The 22,343-nt window shown below is 54.1% G+C and overlaps 8 protein-coding genes across 8 annotated transcripts; 4 read left to right on the forward strand and 4 right to left on the reverse strand.

The window, feature by feature from the left end:
- Positions 1 to 85: 85 nt before the first annotated feature.
- On the reverse strand, positions 86 to 3,036 carry ACRALDRAFT_1063445 (uncharacterized protein; the record flags this gene model as incomplete). The annotated part of the gene is made up of 1 exon (XM_071016804.1): positions 86 to 3,036. A coding segment is annotated over exon 1 (2,276 nt), but the record flags the coding sequence as incomplete, so codon positions are not given.
- A 3,574-nt stretch (positions 3,037 to 6,610) lies between these two features.
- Positions 6,611 to 7,295, forward strand: ACRALDRAFT_209999 (uncharacterized protein; the record flags this gene model as incomplete). Its single annotated transcript, XM_071022986.1, has 7 exons — positions 6,611 to 6,672; positions 6,702 to 6,748; positions 6,808 to 6,838; positions 6,871 to 6,892; positions 6,919 to 6,950; positions 7,029 to 7,048; positions 7,102 to 7,295. 7 exons carry the CDS (start codon positions 6,611 to 6,613, stop codon positions 7,293 to 7,295), a joined length of 408 nt encoding a protein of 135 aa, XP_070873680.1.
- Positions 7,296 to 7,330: 35 nt separating this feature from the next.
- ACRALDRAFT_210000 (uncharacterized protein) lies at positions 7,331 to 9,828 on the reverse strand (the record flags this gene model as incomplete). Its single annotated transcript, XM_071022988.1, has 15 exons — positions 7,331 to 7,361; positions 7,397 to 7,522; positions 7,588 to 7,761; positions 7,795 to 7,832; positions 7,938 to 8,193; positions 8,236 to 8,268; positions 8,343 to 8,505; positions 8,536 to 8,637; positions 8,783 to 8,805; positions 8,829 to 9,089; positions 9,117 to 9,285; positions 9,352 to 9,362; positions 9,405 to 9,544; positions 9,608 to 9,634; positions 9,667 to 9,828. Coding segments are annotated over 15 exons (1,716 nt in total), but the record flags the coding sequence as incomplete, so codon positions are not given.
- A 438-nt stretch (positions 9,829 to 10,266) lies between these two features.
- ACRALDRAFT_210001 (uncharacterized protein) lies at positions 10,267 to 10,573 on the forward strand (the record flags this gene model as incomplete). Its single annotated transcript, XM_071022990.1, has 2 exons — positions 10,267 to 10,442; positions 10,471 to 10,573. The coding sequence occupies 2 exons, from the start codon at positions 10,267 to 10,269 to the stop codon at positions 10,571 to 10,573; spliced, it is 279 nt and encodes a 92-aa protein (XP_070873682.1).
- A 534-nt stretch (positions 10,574 to 11,107) lies between these two features.
- ACRALDRAFT_1063446 (uncharacterized protein) lies at positions 11,108 to 12,682 on the reverse strand. The gene has a single exon (XM_071016805.1). The coding sequence runs from the start codon at positions 12,460 to 12,462 to the stop codon at positions 11,242 to 11,244; it is 1,221 nt and encodes a 406-aa protein (XP_070873683.1). The 5' UTR covers positions 12,463 to 12,682; the 3' UTR covers positions 11,108 to 11,241.
- Positions 12,683 to 13,277: 595 nt separating this feature from the next.
- ACRALDRAFT_1042291 (uncharacterized protein) lies at positions 13,278 to 15,812 on the forward strand. Its single transcript, XM_071015257.1, has 2 exons — positions 13,278 to 14,217; positions 14,312 to 15,812. The coding sequence occupies exons 1-2, from the start codon at positions 13,350 to 13,352 to the stop codon at positions 15,523 to 15,525; spliced, it is 2,082 nt and encodes a 693-aa protein (XP_070873684.1). The 5' UTR covers positions 13,278 to 13,349; the 3' UTR covers positions 15,526 to 15,812.
- Positions 15,813 to 15,964: 152 nt separating this feature from the next.
- ACRALDRAFT_1093541 (uncharacterized protein) lies at positions 15,965 to 18,721 on the reverse strand. The gene is made up of 2 exons (XM_071019678.1): positions 17,899 to 18,721; positions 15,965 to 17,814 (listed from the first exon to the last, which is right to left on the reverse strand). The coding sequence occupies exons 1-2, from the start codon at positions 18,665 to 18,667 to the stop codon at positions 16,142 to 16,144; spliced, it is 2,442 nt and encodes an 813-aa protein (XP_070873685.1). The 5' UTR covers positions 18,668 to 18,721; the 3' UTR covers positions 15,965 to 16,141.
- Positions 18,722 to 19,041: 320 nt separating this feature from the next.
- On the forward strand, positions 19,042 to 22,307 carry ACRALDRAFT_2109017 (uncharacterized protein; the record flags this gene model as incomplete). Its single annotated transcript, XM_071023394.1, has 2 exons — positions 19,042 to 21,751; positions 21,877 to 22,307. 2 exons carry the CDS (start codon positions 19,042 to 19,044, stop codon positions 22,305 to 22,307), a joined length of 3,141 nt encoding a protein of 1,046 aa, XP_070873686.1.
- Between the last annotated feature and the right edge of the window lie 36 nt (positions 22,308 to 22,343).

Below are 22,343 nucleotides of genomic sequence, written 5' to 3' on the forward strand. Positions count from 1 at the left end.
TCCACCCTTTCCCAGCCCATGGGCACGTGGTTCCTTGCCTTTAGTGTAATAACTAATACGTAGGTACTTCAGCTCAGTCGTTAGAGCGGCTCCCTGAACGTTCGGCTCGTTTCTCATTTTCATTCTCTTAGACGTAAACCGTGATACGGTACACGGGATGAAAACTGTCTATCGACTTGTACACAACGGCCATGGAAAGGTCTTCTTATAACAAGTTTCAAATCCCGACATTCACCGCTTCCGGACAGCTCTAGCTTCGCTGCCCACCTGATCGACCCCCATCAACCACGACCACCGCCCCTGTATCCCGACATTCGTCCCTCCTAGCATCACAATGAGACATAATATGATCCAACCCAAGCCAATCCCATACCCGTTTTTCCCTCTCCCACATCTAGCGAGTGGCATTGTTTTAACAACCCCCCGAGGCAAAAATGCGCCGAACCCCATACAAGCCAAGCCCATGCTGCTTGCTCGGCGGGAACCAAGAAACTTCCAATATATATGCACAAGAGAAAAAAAAAAACGCTCAAAACGAGAGAATAGCGCGCTGTCAGGAGGGGGTAACAATAACGGAAGAACGCATAAAAAAGACGCAAGGAAAAATGCACGTTGTTGCGCGTGCGTCGCAGGTTTAGATTCTATTCCCGGCATACGCGGGCGGAAACAGCGCATAACCCCTGCCAGACACACTCAGGTTGTTCGTGTGTCCCCTCGGACGAGCGGGCTGCTTGGCTGGCTCCATGGTTTTGGGCATCTGGTCGTCGTGGTGGGCGACGCCGCCGTAATACTCCCTACCGCGCTCATCGCCGGGGGAGTGAGGCGCGGCGTATTCGGTTTCCGACGTCGGACTAGTGGGTGCCTTGGCACGTTTGGGCGACGAAACCTCGGAAAATGTGTCCAACTGGACCGAGGGCACCGGCTCGGAAGCCTCGGCCGCCTTGGGGTTCCAGCCTTCAAAGATGGTGCTGGCCGTATAGCGCGTGAGGGCCGTCGAGTCGGAGTGAGTCGACACGTGACGCTCTGCGCTGGCGCTCGACCGCCCCGTGGAGTTGGACCCCGTCGTGGAGGTGCTGTGGCGCTCGTTGATGTAAAGCCCCGATGTACTGAGGGTCATGGGCGGTTCGTCGCCGTAGGGAAAGTCGCCCTCGGCGCGCGTCGTCGAGTCGTCGCGGAGCTTGTCTACCTCCGACCCCGCCATGACGACCTGCTGTTGGAAGTCTCTCGGGATCAAGAGGGATGGTGATAGGGTGAACCCGTGGGATTCCTTGAAGCTGGACGCTTGCGAGTCGGTCCGGACGTGGAGGCGGTTTGAGCTACGGTATCTCGGCTCGGCGCGTAGATGCGACGACTCCGAGGTTGCTGTGGACACCTGGGCCGTAATAGGCCCGCCAGGATTCGTCCCCGCGTCCGCAGGGCTCAGTGTCGGAATGTTCAAATGCCGCGCGGGCACTGGCTTCAACCCGAAAGATTCAAGCTCGCTATCCCTGCGATCTCGGGGCCTGATGCCTGTGTCTGCCGCCCAGTCATCCTCCCTGGCCCCTCTCTCCTCATTCTCCTCCTCGTCTTCGTTGTCCATTGACGGGAGAAATTCGGCTTCCCTGCTGACCTCGAGCGACGGTCGATCCCAAGCGTAGTCGAAATCGGCCTCCGCCTCGTGCTCATAAACATAGTCAATGTCGTCCTCCCAACTCTCGCGAGACACGCTGATCTCGGCGCCCATGTTTCTTTCCCCCATGTTCAAGGCCCCCGACGGTGGGGCAGTTCGTTCTAGGTGCCCCAGGGTGTCCGGGGTGCCACTCGGGGGTGGCTGGGTCCCGTTGGACTGGAGCTGTGCGACCTGGCGCAGCATAGGCACGGAGTGGCTTCCTCGGAGAGACGACTTGTTGCTGGCGAGACTCAACTCCGAGCGCCGGGCGGCTCCGTGATTCTCATCTTCTTCAGGAACATTCGGCAGAGGCGTTTCGTACTGGAAGGCGGCGCTGGTTTTTAACGGCCAAGCGGCGTCATCCGGCGTCGTCAAGGCATGGGAGGGGCGCGGTCTCGCCGACATGTCATATCCCTCAAACTGATTCGTGTCGACGACCTCCAAAGCGGCATGGGGGTCCATGCCCGACGAGGGGGGCCCAAACGACTCGGGCTGGTAGAAACCATCGCCGCTGGTGTGTGAACGGCCCGGGGACATCCTGTCCGATGGCTCGAAGCCGTCGTATCGCAACGAGGCTCTGCTGGAAAGTCGCGGCGGGGCAACGGGCGGCCGAGGTGGCGGAGGAGTCGGTTCAACAGGCGATCGCGGAGGTCGTGGCGGTGGTGGCGATTTCGAGACGCTTATGTATAGTTGTTCCTGAGATCTGGTGCGCTTGACAAGTCGCCGCGGGGCGGAAAATCCCCGCTGGCGTTGTGGCGGCGGCAACGGTCTCTGTGGATGTGATGGTAATGTGCGACCAGCGGCGGATGTCGAAGAATCCACAAAGGCCGCGTCATACTGAGTGGCTGGGCTCCCGGACGAAAAGTAGGAATGGTAAAACGCGTCGCCAGCTTCGATGCCCTCCATCGAGGGCCCAGTGGGCGAGTGGACGGCGCGTTGGGACGCGGGTGCACGATCGTGCCGAGTCTGAGTCTGTGTGACGTGGTGCAGGTTAAAGGGCCCGGAAATCTGCAGCTTCCTGTTGCCAGTATCCGAGGACTGCCGATCCAGAGTCGTCGCGTCGCTTTTCAGTTGGCCTTTTTTGCGCCCAAAGAGGCCTGGGATGTACTCTTTCGCGGGCGGAGCGATTCCGTCGACAGAACGGTCGGTGGAGTATAGGGAACTTCCGGAAGAGCTGTTGGCACTGCTCTCGCGCCTCAATCTCGTACCCCGGTTGAAGATGGTTTTGCCGAATAGCTGGACACTCTCGGGTCGCTCACGAGATGGCATGCTACTTGACGTAGATCGCCCAGATGAGTGCCTGGACAGGGAGATGTGCTCATGGGTGTTCTCCCAGGAGGGTCGGTCTGGTGCCGGTGAGCGGGTCGAGGATGGACCTTGGGTGTCCCAGAGAGAGGCCCTCTTCATCTGCTTGTTCAGGGCACGAATCCTTTCGGGGGACGGAGGTCCATCGACGGCAGGCTCCAGCCAGTCGCCCACGTCGGCGCCGCCAGGTTGAGAGCTGGGCCTGGGAAGTGGCACGGCCCCGTCAGAAGTTGAAGTGTCGGTGTTGTTGTTGACTGTGGCCTTCCGGGTGGCCGCAGGTCGACCTGCAGCCCCAAAGCCGTAGGGCGAATAACTGTTTAGGGGTGCTGCCCACATGGTTGCATATGTTTCGTGGGCGTTGAGTACAGCAGAAGCGGCCTACGGGCGCGGTGTCTGAGTGTAGTGTGGCTCCGTTTCGGTCCTGTTCTGGGGATTAATCGCGACTGAACCTGGCTTCCTAAGGCGCGCCGCGACCGATGTCCGTTCATGCGCCTGTCTGTTCGTGGATTTTCCCGTTGCCTCTCTGCTTCGCCTTTCCTCTCTCACACACGCCTATTCTCCCTCTCGGGTTTCGACTGATGCTTCAATCTCTAGACGACAACGACAGGCGGCATTGAGATAGGTACACGTGATGATCAAGCGGGTGGCAAAGGAAAAAAAGAATTGACCCAAATCCCGAATATCGAGGGTGACGGTGGACGTGCGTCAAATGTTTGTGCGTCGTGTTTGGGTGGTACAGGTAAAAGCGCAGGTTGGGACCAGGGTTGGGTTCGCCGAAGATCCAAAGCGTCGCATGAGCCTAATAAGGTGAGATGGATGTATGATAGCGTATGATAGCACAATGTTTTCTTCTTCCTATATCGTGAATGCCGGTCTTTGATGGTGAGGAAGACAAACAGACTGGCGGTAAGAGGCGAAGAGAATGAACCAGCCAGCCATCCGCTAAACAAGCAAGCAAACCAAGAAGCAAGCAGGGGAAAGAGGAAAAGAATCCAGAGAGGCAGAAGGTGAAGAATTGATTCATTTGGGGGGGATGCCGGAGACTTTGTTGTTGATAATACAGTAGTGCTAGGAACAGGGGGAGGGGGGGGGGGATGGACGGAGCCATGGGAAGATACCCGCTCAAACCACCTTGTCAAAACGTACCAATATGGATTCCCTTCCTTTCCTTCTCAACCAGGAGAACCGGGGGGGATTTGAGGGTTTGAGGGAAGAGGAGGATGAGGTGTTGGTGCAGACAAGGGTCCCCCTGTGCCAATGCAACCAGGGATCCTCCTACCCAGTTGAGAGGAGGAGGATGGTTTGCGAGGCTGCTACCACACAATGTACCGGTACAGCGACTCACGAGTCTCGGGGGTCTTTCATAGACTCCATAATGAACCCTTTCCAAGCCTTCGCCTCCATGTACTTGTACACTACTTCGTAAGGACAGGGTGCGGGTTATAGCAACCAGAAAGGAGGAAACCCTCCTTCCTTCCGCGCCCCCTTCCCCGCCACCCCGCTCAACACCATCTGGGGTTCGGGGACCCACCTGGAAAACATTGGTTACCACTTCGGGGAAACGAAACGGACTCAGAAGAAACAAGGAGTCACCGAAAGTGCGGGAAAAATAATGAAGGAGTGAAAACGAGGAAACGAAAGCCAAAACGATGCCATCGAAGTAAGACCATCTCCAAATTTCTGCGCTGCCTTCTTGGGATAAGCCGCCTTGGTTATCTCTATCAATCACCGCATTATGTATGTACTCTGTAGTACTTGCACAACGGAACTGTATGTACAACGTACGTTGTAGAGTACAACGTACATATGCCGAGTCGATGCGAGGCGTTGGCTAGAAAACAACGGCCCGTCTGTCCTCCGTGCCACTTTCTCGCTCGGAGTACAGCCTATGTACAAGTACATCTGTCGTGGAGTAGCTTTTCTGCGTGACCAGTTGGGTGTACAACGTATGTACGTACCCTCGTGTCAAGGCGGCTGATTGGACAATGACTAGCACTATATCCGTAGCGGGAACCGCTGCCTTGGGTAATCAAAAGTTTCGTTTGTACCCGTACACACATAAGTGCAACGTATGGCTTGGGGGTTTGCGTTAATGCGATTGATGCCCATTTCAAGTCAAGACACTCTTGTTGGTACAGATGCAAAAAGGGATGTGAACCAAAGGAACCAACTGCACACCATACTAACGTGTCTGTATAACGTCGTTATGCGCACTCAATCAGGCCCGAGGAGAAAAAATCACGACTGTTGTTTAGTTGGCGTTCGGCGTAGAGACGACCGGTCGGCCCGTCAACATCGTCACCTACCTATGTTGGTAGGTACTATATTCTTCCGGAATCCGGTCCCTCGGCGTTCTGAGCCGTGAAAGGCAACTCTACAGACCGGCTAATAAGACTGTCGTGCGTCAACGTGACCCTGGAACTTTCTCGTGCCACCATGTCGCGTGGCCGGGTCAATGGGGAGAATAGGATTGGTCGACAGCTGCAGCAGCAACCCGCCTTCCCCAGTCTCCCACCCAGACTACGACGTACGACGTTGTATGTACATATGTATTCGATGAGGATATGTGACACATATGTGAGAGCTTCGTTCGCTTGTCAGCCTTCCCGGACAGGGCTGAATGAAGGAAAGTTGAGGTTTACATATGTACGACGTACATACAATATACCGTACATAAGGTCCCACGGCCTATATATCCCTTTCTGTCACCACTCCGCCAGGCTGCCCCAGACCAGGGCTCGTTTCTTCGACCAAAGCTGGCAGCAATAGATTTTCTTACAATCAGCGGCTTCTTCCAGCGATAGGCCCAAGGAGTACTCTGTTCAGTGTTTCGGCCAGAATTCACGAGGGCTAAGGCCTGGATTTGTCAGGAAGCAGGGTGGTTTCAATGTACGTTGTATCGTTGTACCCGGCTTCGCGTCGTTGGACATCAAATGGATCGTTCCGTTGGATCGTTCCGCCATGATGCGCAGCGTAATCAGTATCCGTAGCTGCCTTGCCTTGCTAGGCTGCTACGCTGTATGTGCGGATATGTAGGTCCACGAAGCGATGACCCCCATATCTTAGCATGTGCGTACAGCAATCTCGGTTTAATTGATCGTGACAAGCTGCTGGGAACGACCCGCTGACAGATGCTGACAACCCGCATTTGCCTTGCATCTTATCCTGCGTGGCATGTGAAGTACGGAGGGGTTACGTTGTACATATGTATGTACATGACAGCGAGAGGTCGAGGCCTTGGGCAGCGAAGGGGCCACACGATCCACAAAGACCCTTCAAAAAAGTTGCGAGATGGCTGGATCAGACCTGGCACCGAGGCATATAAGGTAGGTACGTACGTACCTAGGTAAAAGCCAGGTGCTGTCCGTGTATCCTGCATAACCTACGTATTATATGGTTCTCCAGTCACCTCACCCAGGCTTTTGCTACGACAGTTCTCAATTTCTCGAATGAAAAGAGTGATTTTTAGGGCAGGATGGCTAGATGCGTTCGCCGTTGGAGGAGGGAACCATATATCAGTCTGGTTAGGTCGAGTAATATGAAGAACGTTGTATCCCATATGCACGTACAACGTAACTCTGTAATTTGGTAAGTATGTATTCGTAGGTACAACATACCTAGGTATCTGCAATTCCCGACTGTTGGTTAGTGTGGGGAATGGAAGTTCCCACGCAGAGAACCCCTGTTACTTTTGTCTGTGCTCTCATCAGCCAGCATCAGTGGCGTCTATCCCGCCGTCGTTCCACAGGCCTCATTCTCCCCCTGCAGGCTACGTTGTAGGTACTTCCGTTTCTGGTCATCGCTTAGGTAGGTACGAATTAGCCTATCTATCATTCCCCGTTCCCCACAATGAGTAGCAACCCAGCCAGTGACAAAGGCAACTCCGTAGATACGGATAGGTGTTCGTTTCATTCTAGTGTCAACGGTACTCCGTACAACGTTCGTTGTACGTTGTATGTACGCAGTCCCATCTGGCGGGTCCCGTCCTTTCCACCAAGTGCCATAGAGGGCTGTGATAATTCATTACTTCGTACATTAACCTACAAAGTACATACGTTGTATGCCACGAACCCAGTAATGTTGGCGACACCGACGGTGTAGGATGTGTATGTACTATGCACGCAATGTATGTACGTTGTATATCGCAGGGCCGGTAGTTGGGGGCGAGAAACCCGTTCCTCGTGGTTCTATGGATACTTTCCAATTCAACTCGGGGTCGCCAGGGCCGTTTCCAGTCGCGGGCCTCATCTGGTCAGGTCCGAAACGGCTCTCGCTTCAAGTTCGACTCAAGAATTCGCCTGGCCAACTGCTCCCTTCGCTGTTATTGACAGATGCGTCTTGATGTGAGAAGACGCTAGAAGACGCCCAACCTGTCTCCTACGCAATTCTCGCGCGGAGGCGGGACAATCTGATACATACAACGTACATATGTATGTACACTACTTGGTAAAGGCGAGTGATTGACAAGTCCTGCCGTCCCCCAAACAAGCACAGAGTGAATGAGGGGATGTCATGAGTGAGATGAAGATAAGGACGTACGTTGTAATTGAAGAACCCAACTTTGATGTACTGTCAAGCACATCTCGTCCAGTCAGTCAATCGGCAGATCTGTTTCTCTCGAAAGATTGTGACACATCAGGATCGACAGCGCTCTCAACCGCTCTCGGCTTAGGATTGTCTCGCGGACACGAATTTCCGGGGCCCGCCGGCGCAGGGACTGGGAGGGACGGACCCTCGTTTTCTTTCTACCGGCTCTCGTCGGTCTGCCGAGAATGGAATATTTCGTTCGAATGACACCAGGGCGGCCCCTACAACGTACGTTGTACATACAACGTACATACGCATTGGCCAGCTCCAGCCAGCTAGCGGGGTTGGGGGTCTTTCAGGGAAGTGGCCTTCTTTTAGTTCCTCTAGGGTTGGTTTCCCTTGAGGGCATCTTTGTCAGTACGTTGTATGTACCTACGTTGTAAGACTAACAATCAACTGCGGGGAACCTACACCAGAGGTATGTGCGTTCTACGGTGGTTTGGGCTGATAGCGGTGAAAGAAGAGTTTTGGGGCAGTTGGGGCCTGCTATCGACTTATCGTCAAACTGTTGGAGCCATCTGACACAGCCGGTTGTTTCTTCGGCTTGGGCTAAAGAGAACGGCGCGATGATCTCCCTTGAACTGCCGGGGCTGTTTGTTAGGTTCGATTGTAGTCCGCGACGCGGGTTGGGCATTGTTTCACACTTGTCTAGTCTGATTGGCAATGACAACAAATAAACACAATTGAGTGCAAACTTCGAATGCCTGCGCGAGCTAATTAAGATCTGCCTTGTGCGAGTGGTCTCCTGTTTGCAGATCGAGATACAATAGCGACTTTCGGCGGGCTACAGTCCATTCGACACTGTCCGGAGGAGCAAGGCCAGTTGATTGCGTCAGGCAAATGAATAAGCAGGTTCATCTCTACGTTGTACGCTACTGTATTAATTGTTATTTTTGTCTTGAATTGGGGCAGAGGGTCGAAAAGATCAACCACTGTTAGAGAAGCGGAAGGATCGACGACTGCGTCTTACGTAGGAGTCAAGGTCGTCTCTTCACGTGCGGAAGAACCCGTCAGCAATATGCAGGTACTTTCGTAATTACAGTGGTTATGTGCCGATGAGATGGATGAAGTAAGCCTGGAGAGGTCGTGACGAACTCCTCAAGACCTCACCAACAGAATAATAATAATAATAATAATAATGAAAAAAAAAAGAAAAAGAAAAAAAAAAAAAAGAAAAAAAAAAAAAGAAAAAAAAAAAAAAAAACAGCAGGGTTTGACCCTTAGCGACTACAACGTGCAGACGAGAGGGTAAAAGATGCGGAGATCTCAGGAGTCGGTGTGACAGCACAGCGACTGCGCATGCTTCGGACCTGACTGAGTACGTGCCACATTGCGTCCATGGCCTCTGATTTTTAGAGCCAAGCGGGGGATCAGATGAAACGTTAGAAAGCATCGTCCCAGCCGCAGGAATTGCGTCGTACGTAAGCTCGACTCCAGGGCCGAGGAAGGGAAGATTTCGGAGCAGCAGTGGCTGGATGGCCCTCGAAGAATTTGGTGGACGTTGTATGTATTGGCATCACGACCACCATGGGCCACAATCGTCAGGGTTCTTGCTATCGTTCACGGCCAGGTCCACCGCTTGAACCGCGTATTTTCTGTCGCGAGGCAAAGATAATATAGGCAAGCAGGGTGCATCCCCTCAATCAGCGAGATTCCTGCATCTTGAGGTAGGATTCTGTGGGACTGAACGAAGGAGTGAAGGTCGGGGAGGAAAGTTGAGCGAGGGCATAGCAAAGCGTCACAGCCTCGGATGGCACTTTCGGGTTATCCCCCCGACTTTCTCCAGGTCTGGGCCCATCTTATTAGTCAACTTTTCCCCTCACTCATCATCACAGTGGGCATTTGGACAGCCTCAGGCACACACTGTGGGGAGCTTGCGCCAGCTTTGACGAAGCCTTGGGACTGGTACCACCATATGAAGGCACCCGAAAAGGACGCAGACGACATGTGTGGTACACAGTAAATCGTTGTATGTGATAAAAGATGCCTGCCCATCTCTGTCATCTGTCGAATTCATCGAATTCATCCCCTCTTAAGAAACTCATTGAAAATTTCTCAATTCTTCACCTCCTCAGAGAGTGACTCTGAGCTGCACTTTAACATGCCATTTTAGAGGAACGGCTAACAATGAGGGCGGTTTCTTCCGACCCGACCAACGGCTGACCGGCAGAGCACCCCGAAGCTGCATGATGTTCTAGTTCTGCCCGCCGTCTTCTTTGAACCAAAAGTTCCCGAAGGACAAGCAAGTCGCTCAGTTTAAAACCCCAAGCTACTGCATGTACATGCTCGTCTGGGACCAACCAACAGGGAAGTCCCCAGCATCGGCCCTTGTGGGCGTGTACGAATACAATACCGAGCCCGCGGCGACGGACTTTGACATTGTTGGTAACTGCGTTGTACGGAGTACGTAGGTACGGGGTTGGGCACCGAGAGTGGAGTGCTTTGAGAGAATTGGTGTACAACGTACGAAACAGAGCCTTTAGAACTGAAGAACCCCTTCCCATGTCTCTCTAGACCCACGAACATTCCATGTCATGAATGAACCCCCCCCCCCCCCCCCGGTTCTTCTCTCTTTTTGTCTTCTTCTTCTTCCTTCGTGCCTCGGCCTTTCTTATTTTAGTTTATTCAGTACGTACATATATACATATATCAATTGTATGGAATTTCGAGGCTCTCTTCAACTTCAATCTTCGTTCCTACTAATGTACGTTATATACATACAACGTATGCCACATCGTCCATTTTCTGTTGCTTGTTCGGGGTTGAAGGGGTTTGTTATGATGATGCCGCCAGTCTTCCCTGCTGCTGATCAGCATAAGCTGTACAACGTAATTACTCGTTACCGCCAATGGAGCGTCCCGCGTTTCCTCCGTGCCGGCATGAAATATTTAACCCAGCCACCGTGATGGCATCCCCGAACACACGTGGAGTGGCAAAATAATCCAAGCTATTTCCCTTCCACCTCTGTTTCCCCATGCCGCCAAGCTGCCCATTGCCTATTTCGCTTTTTGCTGTAATTTATGGGAATCCTGATTCCTTCATCCTCCCGCCCCTGCACTTCATCCAGGGACCCAACCAACTCCACCTAAGATTACGTTGTACCTACTTGTTCCTGGCTGCTTCGCTGCACTCTGTCGTTCGTAAGAAGAAAAAAAAAGAAAGAGAAAAAAAGGTCCTCTAGAATTTCCCAGTGCAGACCTTATTTTTACATCTCGTCGCGAATTGACTCTATCCTGCCCTTTCATTGACATGACCTTTGAATACAATCACCTTCCAGCCGCGAGGAAGAACGGTACTCTCAAGGCCACGATGCACTTCCCATTATAGAAATCCAATATACACCATGCTGCAAAGGTACAGGGTTCGAAGCACCAAGGCAGGCAAGACAAATGCTGGCGCGCGAGGTCTCGACGAACCTACCAATGTATCCCAGACCCTCGCCCTCCCGGTATAGATGAACTAAACAAGAACGGCGGTGGAACCACCTACGCAAGACCGTCGAGGCATACGGTCTGATGCACCATGTCGCGGCGCATAACTAGAAACGAGAAACAAGGTAGGTGCCAGCACATTTTAAAACTGCCGAACACGAAAACGCGATCCAACCTTGGCGAAAAAGATCAGGTATTAGCTTAAACCTGTCGGATATACAGATGATGTATGTGATATCAATTTACTTTTGGCAACAAGAGAGTCGTTCCCTATTTCCAAAACCAACTCTTGGTCCCGTCTTTGTGGTCGCCTGCATTATCATCCTGGCTGTCCGGCCGCGACTCCCTTTGGGTCCCACCAGAACCATTCGATGACCAAGTGAAGTGAGATCGAGTCACCGTTTCTCGGCCAACCTCCCGACCATTATCATCGAACGTGGTCCTCGTCGTCGTCACGCTGGTGTTCCCGTTGGCATCCTTTTGTTCCCGAGTTGTCTCGTCCACTCTCCATCCCGTGGGGAGGCCTCTGGATGTGGTACGCTTCTTCTCTTGCTGTCCAGACTCCTTCCAACCACCATCGTCCTGTTCAAATAGCGACTTCCACATCGGTTCCTCCACGCTGCCAGTCCCCTTCCTCTCAGCCAAGGCATTGTAAGCCTCTTCCTCTGTCCCCGGGCGTGCTTCAGTAGAAGGGGCGGACGAGGCAGTTCCCTCACGAGCAGCAGGTTTATGTTCCTCCGAACCCGCAATCTGTTTCGGAGTCTGTGATGTAGGGATTTGGTCGGTCCCTTGTCGGTCCGCCCGGAAGGGGTCGCCTTGTTCTTCAAGCCACCGGCGCCACCTCTCGCTGATCGCGCTTCCAAACACGTCGGGCCTGGCCTCCCAGCCGTCCCACAGGCCCTGGCGACATAGCTGGTGAAGCCAGAGAATGGGCGGGAGCCCATGGGGGTAGAGCTCGTTCCACTTCTTCTTCAGCTCGTACCGCTCATTTATATCCGGCAGGCCCTGGCCGCTCGTGACCGAGAGAAGATCTTCGAAGGCGTCTTCGAAGCCGAACAGACTAGGATCGGCTCCTTCGGGGAGATCTCGCGGTACTGGCTGGGGCAAGTCGCGCAGCCGGAGGGGCGAGTACGGGGAGTCGACGAGGAAGGACATCCACATGACTTGGTAGAGAGACTCGGTCAACAGTCCCGTGTCGAACAGGGAACGCATGGGCGACAGCCCAAAGAAGGCGTCGCGCGGGTGTGGCTGTCGGGCCGGAGAGGAGGCGGATTGGGTGTCTTCATGGTGCTGGTTAGCAGCGCCGCTGTCGTTGCTGGCCTGCGAATCCGTTGTTCGAGCAGACGACGGTGTCAGCCAGTGGTTGTTGAAGTTTCTAGACACGGTCGTGGGGATTCCCAAGGCGTCGTGAAGTAAGGTGGCGATGTGATCATCGACTTGTTGCTTGAATCGGATGAAACACTCGGTCCATGGGTCGTTGTCCCTCGGCATATTAACGTGGATTCAGTGAGTGGGTAGTTGAGGAATGGATCTTTCGTTCGATCAAAGGAGTATATTGACCGCCCTTGAAACTTTAGAAAATGAGTGAGAAGCAATAATTCCAGCGGGGTGTAAAGTGATTAAAGAACTTCAAAGCTGCCAGTTGTCATATATGATGGTTCGGTGTTGATGCTGAGATGCTGAAGATGGTGGAGCCATGGTGGCAATTGGGGTGTCACGGTATTTGTTGGGGAACTGCTATACCGGTAGTGATGTCTCGTGATCAAGGGCGACCTATACCGGAAATAGCAGGTCTTTGATTACACATTCACCGTTATCTTATCAGAGTCTGGTGAAGGTACGATCCAGTTATGTATGGTGTGATTTATAATCGCGCGAGTGCGTACAGTATATTATGCACAGTGCCATTAGCCCTGCCTGGCGCGACAAGCTGCCCGACTTGGGCCCGAACCACCTACCTTAGGTACAGCGTAATACCTACCTGCCTACCTACCTAAGGTACCTACCTAATCTATCAATTGCCCTTATCGATGGTGAGCTTTGGCAACTGTCCAACATCCGACAGGCCCGTCACGTCTCCTGTCGCCATGCTTCGAACTAGCAATTACTTTTATTGAAAAAAGAACGTCAACACTCCCCTCCCGGCTCTATTGCGACACCTAGTTCCAATGATAAGCGAAATTCATTTACCTAGGTCACCAGAGCTCGAGCCGCGCGTGCGTGTCTACATCCTACAACCGCTGCCTTCCGAGCGTGCCGTCCGTCCCCGCCATATCCAGTGCAGCATCCCAGTTACCTAGGCAGGGAAGGCACTCTGCTGCATCATCGCCACGAGTATTTCTGGGTTTCGCTGGTGGTCGCGTGTCTATTCGCCAGCCATGGGGGAGCTTAGCTCTTACCCGGCTTTCAGCGGCAACGTCACGATCCGCTCCGAACATCCCGACCCCGGCGGCGATGAAGAGGCGCGGAACTGGTCGTCTCTCATTGGCATCATCAGTGCCATTGTTGGCAACGCCCTTATTGCGCTGGCCCTCAACGTTCAGCGATATGCCCATATCCGCCTACATCGAGAGCGCGTCCTTCTGCGACAACGAGCCAAGGAGGCATTTCGGCGACTCGAGAACAATAATCCCTCGGGCGTGTACGGAAGTTTGAGTAGGGAAGACCGGCACCGGAGGAGGAATGCAGATGACAGCACCGATAACAGCCGAGCCGCCGCCGCCGATGACGATGACGATGACTTGTACGCTCGCGAATCCGACGCCTTAGCACGATCCTTCCGCTCCGAGGATTCTGCCGGCTCCGACACCTCCGATGGAGAGGCGCAGGCCTCCTCCTCATACCTCAAGTCCCCCTACTGGTGGACCGGCCAAATATTGATCACGCTGGGCGAGCTGGGCAACTTTTTGGCGTACGGCTTTGCTCCAGCGTCTATTGTCTCCCCTCTGGGAGTCGTTGCCTTGATTTCGAACTGCATCATCGCTCCGATATTCTTCAACGAAACATTCCGGCAGCGAGACTTCTGGGGTGTTGTCATTGCCGTTGGCGGTGTTGTCACTGTGGTTCTGAGCGCGAATCAGGAGGAAACCAAACTCGATCCCCACGACGTTTGGCGCCATATCACAACCATCGAGTTTGAGGTGTACTTGGCTGTGACCGTTTCCCTCATTGCTATCCTAATGTGGGCCAGCCCCAGGTATGGCACGCAAACGATCCTGATCGATCTTGGCCTTGTCGGTCTGTTTGGTACGCTACGAACCCCTGCCATCCCCTCCCCGCAGAGTCCAGCTCTGTCTGCCCCTTAAATTGATTGTCCAGTAACTAATCGCGCTCTGTGCAGGAGGTTACACTGCTCTGGCGACCAAGGGAGTGTCGTCCATGCTTTCTTCGACCCTATGGAGAGCTTTTGCGACCCCCGTCGCTTATGTCCTAATTCTCATACTGATTTTGACCGCCGTCATGCAAATTCGATATCTCAACAGAGCGTTGCAGCGATTTGATTCTACCCAAGTGATACCCACCCAGTTTGTCACATTTACACTCTGCGTCATCATCGGCAGCGCCGTTCTCTATCGAGATTTTGAGCGCACCTCTGCCCCACAGGCTGCTAAATTCGTCGGCGGCTGTCTACTAACCTTCTTTGGCGTCTTCCTCGTTACTAGCGGCAGGCCGGAGCCGGACGACGAGGAGCACCATCTATCAGATGTCCCGGGTATAGAGGAGACTATTGGGCTTGCTCAACAGGAAACGAACCAGCCCTTATCCCGATCGACCACATCGAGCGGACCGACGAGGTCCCGTGGCTCCTCTGAAGCCTCTCGTCCAGAACCCTATCTAGACGAACCCCGGCCCTACGCCATGGACCGTAATTTCGAGGCGTCTTCCTATCCAAGGACGAGTGCCGATCACCATGGGAGGAGATTGGAACCCCAAGAGTCGGCCCCCTTGCTGTCGGAACCATGGACCGCTAGTCTGGTGGGTGATCAGGCCCTGCCGCCTCCTGGAGTGCGCACAATCTCTGATGACTCTGTCGCGACGCTCTCAGGCCTGGAAACCGCACGGTCCGTTCCATCGTCGCCGCCTCGTAGCGGCCAGTACCGACCAGGCCGCCCCGGCGAAACGCCAACAGCATCGCGCGCCTCGCTGTCCCTGCCAAGGACCCCGAACCACCACTTTAGCGGGGCCATTTTCTCCCCCTCGCCGCTATCTTCAACTGTCAATGCTGTTGTCAAGGATACACTATTGAGGGACACGGATCACCCGTATCTGAGGAGGCCGTCCGTACGGAGGCTGCGCTCGGGTATCCGCGCAAGCCTCTTCATACCAGAAGAAGAAGAGGTGCAAAGTCGTGCGGCCGGAACCCAGAGCGAGAGGAGGAGGCCGGCGACGCGATCGCATGATCGCCTGGACGAGACAGTGAACGAGCCGAGTCGAGAAGGGCAGACGGGCTCGCCGTTTGACGGGACCACGAGACCGAGGAGCTTGAGTGATACCTTGGGCGAGCTCTTCAAGGTGAAGAGGAAGCCAAAGAGCCGACATGAGGATCCAGCATGAATGAATTGTATAGGTGTGGGATTGTCGGTGGTTTTGTTGAGAGGTAATGCAGTAGTTGGACGGCCACAGGTCAGCTCTGGTATTCTAGTCATTGCATCCCCTCGTCGCGGCGTTTGGTAGATGGATTCGGCCTGGGATCTCACGTTTCTACCATATTTCGTGGATGACGTTTTGTTTTTCTCAAGTGTTTCCTAGCCGGTTGATTCCCCTTTGTGTATATAACCAAGCACAAAATAAGCATAAATGCGTCTTATAATGACAGTTCTAGTCGACAGGGCCATTCCATTTCATGCATATTGGCTTTTTGGCTTCAATGTACGGCGCACCCCTTGGGTTTCAATGTTCCCGCCACTCCTGAAAGACGTCTTCACACTACGCAGTAACATATCGCAGGGGACACACACTTGAGCCGTCAGTCAAGAGGCCAAGGCCGAGAGAATGGACACCAGAGATTTTAGGGTATGCATAAACAGGCAAAGGATAAGATAGTAAACTGTCTGAAGTGGCTAGTCACATGTGCCCTGAGAGAGCACAACTCCCGACTCAACACGGCTCCCGAAGACAAACGAGGCTCAGCCGACATCGGATGTTAGTCGCCAACTCCCAAGGGCCCTCCTCAAGCCTTGCTCTTGTTACGGGACTGGGCCTTCTTCTTCCGCATCAAACGTTTCCTCGCAATAAGCTTTTGCTTGATGTCTTCGCTTCGGTCTTGGGCCCCAGATTTGGTCGAGGCGTCGGTCTTCACGGGCTCCTTGGAAGCGTCTTCCCTCTTCCCCATCTTGAGCGCAAATTTCTTGCTTGACTTTTGACTGGGTTTCGGCTTTGACTTGTCGGCCTTCTTGTCGGTCTTCTCGTCAGTCTTTCTGTCAGCCTTCTTGTCGGCCCTCCTGTCCACCCTCCTGTCCCCCTTCTTGTCGGTCTCTAAGGCGGACGGTTCCTGTTTCCGACCTTGTCCGCCTTGTCCGTCTCCCGATGCGGACCTCGGATTATTCTTCCCCTCCTCTTGGGCCCGGCGCCTCGCCACCACCTGAGCGTTTTCAATGGCGAATTCGACAATGAGACGTTGCTTCCTTCCCTGGTCGTTCACAAGCTGATGGCCGTTCAGCCATCTGAGGCCCATGAGAGCCCAGCGGTGGGCGGCGTACTCGATGAAACCGTAGCCGCGGCTCTTGCCTCCGACCGAGTCGCCGACTTTGGATCCATCCTTGCTTTCGAAGACAATCTTGGCTTGGGTGACGATGCCCTTGCGCTTGAGCTTCCGCTTATGCTCGGCAGCCTTGGACTCTGCGAGCGATCTGGCCTTCTCCTCTTTCGACAGCGGCTCACGCAGGCCTTCGGCAACGTCTTTGGCAAAGCCCACGCAGGCCTGACGAGCCAGCTGCTTCAAGTCCTTCGAGGTCAGATTGGATGGAATGTTTCGGACGGCCAGACGAGTCAGACTGATATGTAAGCTCGGGTTGCGCTCTACGAGCTTCTTCCGCTGGGTCCTGCTTTGCTCCCTCGTCATAATCTCCGATTGGCTCAGACTTTTGTAAAAGGGTGACCTTGTATCCAGCTGCCCTTCGTCAATCAAAAACAGTCTGCGCTTGTCGTTGGCCCGCCGCTTGGTCCCAGCGCTGGAGGCCAAACGTTCGGCATCGTCCTTGCTGACTGCTTGCGCGACCTGCAGCACCCTTCCCTCCATGGTGTACTTGCCAGTCGGGTCAGCGTTCTCGTCTTGCAACACGGACTTTTTGCCGGTCATGTGGTTATTCTGCGGACGAGGAGAGTTCTTCACGCAGGCCTTCGAATGCTCCTCATCGACGAAGCAGACGAAGCCTGTGCCAGCAGGCCGGTCCGTTGCCCGGTCCATGACGACTCGGGCGTACCTGACGGGGCCAAACTGGAGGAAGTGGGCTTTCAACAGCTCGTCGGTTGTCGTGAAGGGAAGATTGCGGATGAAGACGGTCGAGTTTTTGTGTCTGTCATTGTCAGTGGCTCGCGATTGGCCGTCGCCTTTATCGCCTTGATCGCTTTCGGAATCCGAGCCATCGGCCTCGTCTTCCACATCTTCCTCGTCCTCATCCTCTTCGTCTTCTTCGTCTTCTTCATCTTCCTCGTCGGAAGAGGCCTCGGACCCGTCCATATCTTCTTCGTCGCTGAAGTCGCTTTCTTCGTCGAGATTACCCATGTGGTTCTGCATAAAGTTCTCCAAGTCTGCTCGTAGTTGTTCGTCGTCGTCTTCGGCAGCAGCGCCGGACGCGGATGAAGCAGGTTTGTCCGACTTTGTCTTGTCCGACTTTGTCTTGTCCGACTTTGTCTTGTCCGACTTTGTCTTGTCCGACTTTGTCTTGTCCGACGTCTTCTTCGACTTCTTGTCCGACGTCGTCTTGTCCGGAGGAGGGCTAGCCTCCTTGGACGGTTTCGCGTCTTCGTCTCGCTGTTGCTGCTGATCCCATTCCTCCTTGTCGACGGCCCAGTCCACCGCAAGAGTCCTCCCATCCACGACTTTCCCATTGACACCCTCGATTGCATTCTCGGCGTTCTTCTGTCCACGGATCGTGACAAAGCCAAAACCCCTGAGACGTCCTTGCTTCATTGGCAGATCGGCAAACTTGATCTTTCCATAGCTCTGGAACAGCGCCGTCAGCTTCTCCGGGGTATTGATACTCCAGGGCAGATTGCGAATGATCAGTTTCGGCGACTTCCATGCGTCCTCGATGGCACGAATCTTCGACTTGGCTGCCGGAGCAGCAGAGGCGGATTCCTTCTTGAGGGTTCCATGCTCGTTCCGATGCCTCGACTCGGCAAAGTCAATGACGATGCGACGGCCATTCCAGAGTTCGTTGTTCAGCTTGTCCTTCGCCTCCGAAGCATCTTCAGGGTCGGTGAGGGTGACGAAACCAAAGCCTCGAGACTCTTTTGTAGTGGAATCCACCACCACCGTAGCATGTTTAACGGGAAAGTGCTCGGAGAAGAAGTTTGCTAAATCTTCGCTGGTGACATCTGGAGGGAGGGAGCGGACGAAAAGTGAGCGATTGGCTTCGACGCGGGCCTTTTTGGATTTCGGCTCAGTGGTGGTGTCAATTCGATCCGCTCCTGTCGTCTCTTCCGGTGGATTCCCTCCCCTGGGCCGCTTCAACGCTTTGCTACCTGAAGCCATGTCCGCGTCCTTGGTGAAGTACTTCAAGACGGTGAGCAGAGATGGTGATAAGGCCTGCTACAACTTTTTTTTTTTTTTCCCTTTGGATCCTTTGATGGAAGGTACCTAGGTACCTTAGTAGCTATCTTATCTTATCAGAATCGCGCTCTTCCCCGTTATCTTCACGTGTCTTACGTATCCCCGCACTAGTCCAAGGTTGGTAGTTTGTTGACTTGGAACATCACAACAAACGCGCCCCTCAAGTCTTAGCCCCGGCGCATGCAGCAGAACGGAATGTCGGGGTGCGTGCGACATTACGGCATCTCCATCATCGTCCCTCCAAACCGGATATCGGTCAAACACTGAGAAATTTCCCTGAAATCCCGCCAACAAGTATGCCCAGCCGAGCATCAGGGAGGTCCGCGCGGACCTCCACCGCCATCACCGACCTCGATTCTCGAGCCTCATCCGTCGCCCCCGATGCTCCGTCTGAAGATCCGGACAATGCGCTGCGGCGTCAGATATGCGATGTCTTTCGAGACGCGCAGAAGACTACGGCATCGCACCGTAAACTTATCGTCAGCCTCCGCAAGATCCAGGAACAATGCTGCTACGAGCCTGTCAACCCAAAAAAGGCCGACACGAATATCTTCAACGAGAGGACTTTCAATACCGAGTTTGTGCGCTGCGTCTTGCGTGTTATGCCGGTCAGGAAGGCCGAGTCAGCCGGGGAGAAGGTCATTCGCTTCATCGGACTCTACCTGAGACATTCCAACGACAAGGATAATGAGCTTCTGGGCGACGTCGACGACGATGCTAGTGTCATGCCCGAGACCCCCGGAACGCGCCTTACGAGCCAACTGATGGAAACGATCCTGCCTCTTCTCACATCCAAGGACAAGTTCGTCCGATACCGATCAACCCAATTAATTTCCCATGTCGTTAATTCCCTCGACGCCATCGATGATGAGCTCTTCCAGAAATTACGCCACGGCCTTCTCAAACGAATCCACGACAAGGAAGCCATGGTTCGTTCACAGGCTGTTCTGGGTCTTGCGCGACTGGTCGGCGACCAGGCAGACGCTGGGGCCGATTCCGACAACAGCGACGGAAATGAGACAGGGTTGCTTGAAAAGCTCCTCGAAGTTCTACAAAACGACACAAGTGCGGACGTGCGGAGGTCGCTCCTCGTCAACCTACCCATCCTTCCCAACACTCTCCCGTATCTGCTAGAGCGCGCCAGAGATCAGGATGCCGCGACCCGGAGGGCCGTCTACTCGAGGCTGTTACCGGCTCTGGGTGATTTCCGGCATTTGTCTCTATCCATGCGAGAGAAGCTTCTTCGATGGGGCCTCCGTGATCGAGACGGGAACGTCCGCAAGTCGGCAGGCCGACTTTTCCGCGAACGGTGGATCGAGGATTGCGCCGGCGCCCCAGCCACAGATGACGATGGCAAGCCAGTTGACTCCCCTCCCAATTTTGACGCATTGCAAGAGCTCCTTGAAAGAATCGACGTTGTCAATTCGGGCGTTGAGAATGGTGTGGCCCTCGAAGCGATGAATGGTTTCTGGGAAGGCCGCCCGGATTACCGGGAGGCAGTAATGTTCGATGACCAATTCTGGCTGACCTTATCAGCCGAGTCCGTTTTCATGGCTAGGAGCTTCAACGAATTCTGCCGCAGCGATGGGAACGAAAAATACGAGTCGCTGCTGGAGGAGAAGCTACCCGAGGTTACCAAGCTGGCATTCTACCTTGATCGGTACATCTCTGTTCTGATTGAGGCGATCAAGAGGGTGCAGAAGATCTCGGACGAACATGAGGACGAGGACGAGCAAGAGAACGAGAACGATGAGGAAGATACGGTGGAGCAGGAGTTTATAGTCGAGCAGATGCTCCACATCGCCCTGACCCTCGATTACTCGGACGAGGTGGGTAGGCGGAAGATGTTCGCTCTCCTTCGCCAGACCTTGTCGATTCCAGAACTTCCCGACGAAATCACGAAACTCACCGTAAATGTTCTCCGCGAGATTTGCGCCCCGGACTTGGCGGGCGAGAAGGAGTTTTGCAGCATCGTCCTCGAAGCGGTAGCCGATGTTCACGACACCATCGCCGACGACGCCGCAGGGGCACCCCAGGATGTCGACACCACTGAGGATAGCTTTCATTCCGCCAGGTCCGAGGTTTCTCTCGACGCGCCTTCCAGCAGGGCTCTCGCCCGGGATGACGATTCAGAGGAGGACGAGGAGGAGGCTACGCAGAAGGCGATCAAGGAGATCATGATCAACATGAAGTGCCTACACATCGTGCAGTGCATGCTCTCCAATGTCGCCGGCGATCTGCAGCAGAACGACCACCTAGTCGCTATGCTCAACAACCTGGTTGTTCCCGCGGTTAGAAGCCACGAAGCGCCGGTGCGAGAGAGGGGGTTGGTTTGCCTTGGCTTGTGCTCTCTGCTTGATCAATCGCTAGCGGAAGAGAACTTGTCTCTGTTCATGCACTTCTTCGCAAAGGGCCATACGGATTTGCAAATCACGGCTCTGCATATCCTGACCGACATCCTGAATGTCCATGGCGCACAGCTCCTGTCGACGACACCGGCCTTGCTCAAGTTATACCTCAAGGCTCTCAAGTCGGGATCCAAGTCGCCCGAGATCCAAGCCGTGGCTACGCTGGCGGTGTCCAAGCTCCTCCTCGGACGGGTCGTGACCGATCCGGAGGCCTCGTCGGAACTGCTCAAGACACTGGTCGTCGCCTACTTTGACCCTTCCAGCGCGCACAACCAGAGCGTCAGACAAGCGCTCAACTACTTCCTGCCCGTCTTCTGCTACTCGCGCGCCGAGAACCAGGACTTGATACGATCCGTTGCCTTGGACACCCTGCATGCGCTGTATAACATCCGGCAGAATCTGAACGACGACGACATTTACGTCGAGGAGGACATGCAAAGCCTCTCGGCCATCGGCGCATGCCTGGTAGACTGGACCGACCCTAGGAAATGCTATAGCCCCGAGTCAGGTCTGGATTCGGAGAAGAAGCTTGTGAATGGCGACGTCCACCTGTCTTTCGCCATGGATATCTTGGATCGCCTTGGCAGCAATATGTACAGTACGTGGTCCGACCTTGACAATTCCACACCTGGCCCCTTTTTCCGTTCTATTCTGTATATTTTGTCTTTCTTTTTTACAAAAATTCGGGGGGGTTATATCGAGTTCCTACTGACTCTCAAACAGGAGAAGAGAAGAAAGTAATTGCTCCTCTACTGGGCAAACTATATATCTCCGCATCTAGCTCGGAAGACAAGCTCCGAGAGACATACGAGGAGGTGACGTTCGCCGTGAATGATAAACTAGCGACGGATACTGCGGGAAGGAACGCATTAAACAAATTGCACCTCAGCCTAGGCAAGGCGGTCGCTTCTCTCGGCAGGACAGGGCTAGAAAGTCGTCGAACAAGCCGGAGCGTAAGCGTATCCGTCATTGGGGATGACAGGTCCGAGGCAACAGACAGGACTACTCTCACGGAGACCACGATCAAGGAAGAAGAAGAGAGCGTCAATGGGTCCGTCGTCCCGATGGACGAGGACAGTGACGAGGGGACGATTGTTCAGAGCAGAGGCAGGGACACCCTTGTAGATGATTTGCTGACTGACGAAGAACTTTAAGGCGTCCTGTCTGAGGTGCAGTGTGGTATAGGGTTG

The sequence above is a fragment of the Sodiomyces alcalophilus genome, assembly GCF_042370955.1.
Source record: "Sodiomyces alcalophilus JCM 7366 unplaced genomic scaffold ACRALscaffold_6, whole genome shotgun sequence".
Lineage (NCBI taxonomy): Eukaryota > Fungi > Ascomycota > Sordariomycetes > Glomerellales > Plectosphaerellaceae > Sodiomyces > Sodiomyces alcalophilus.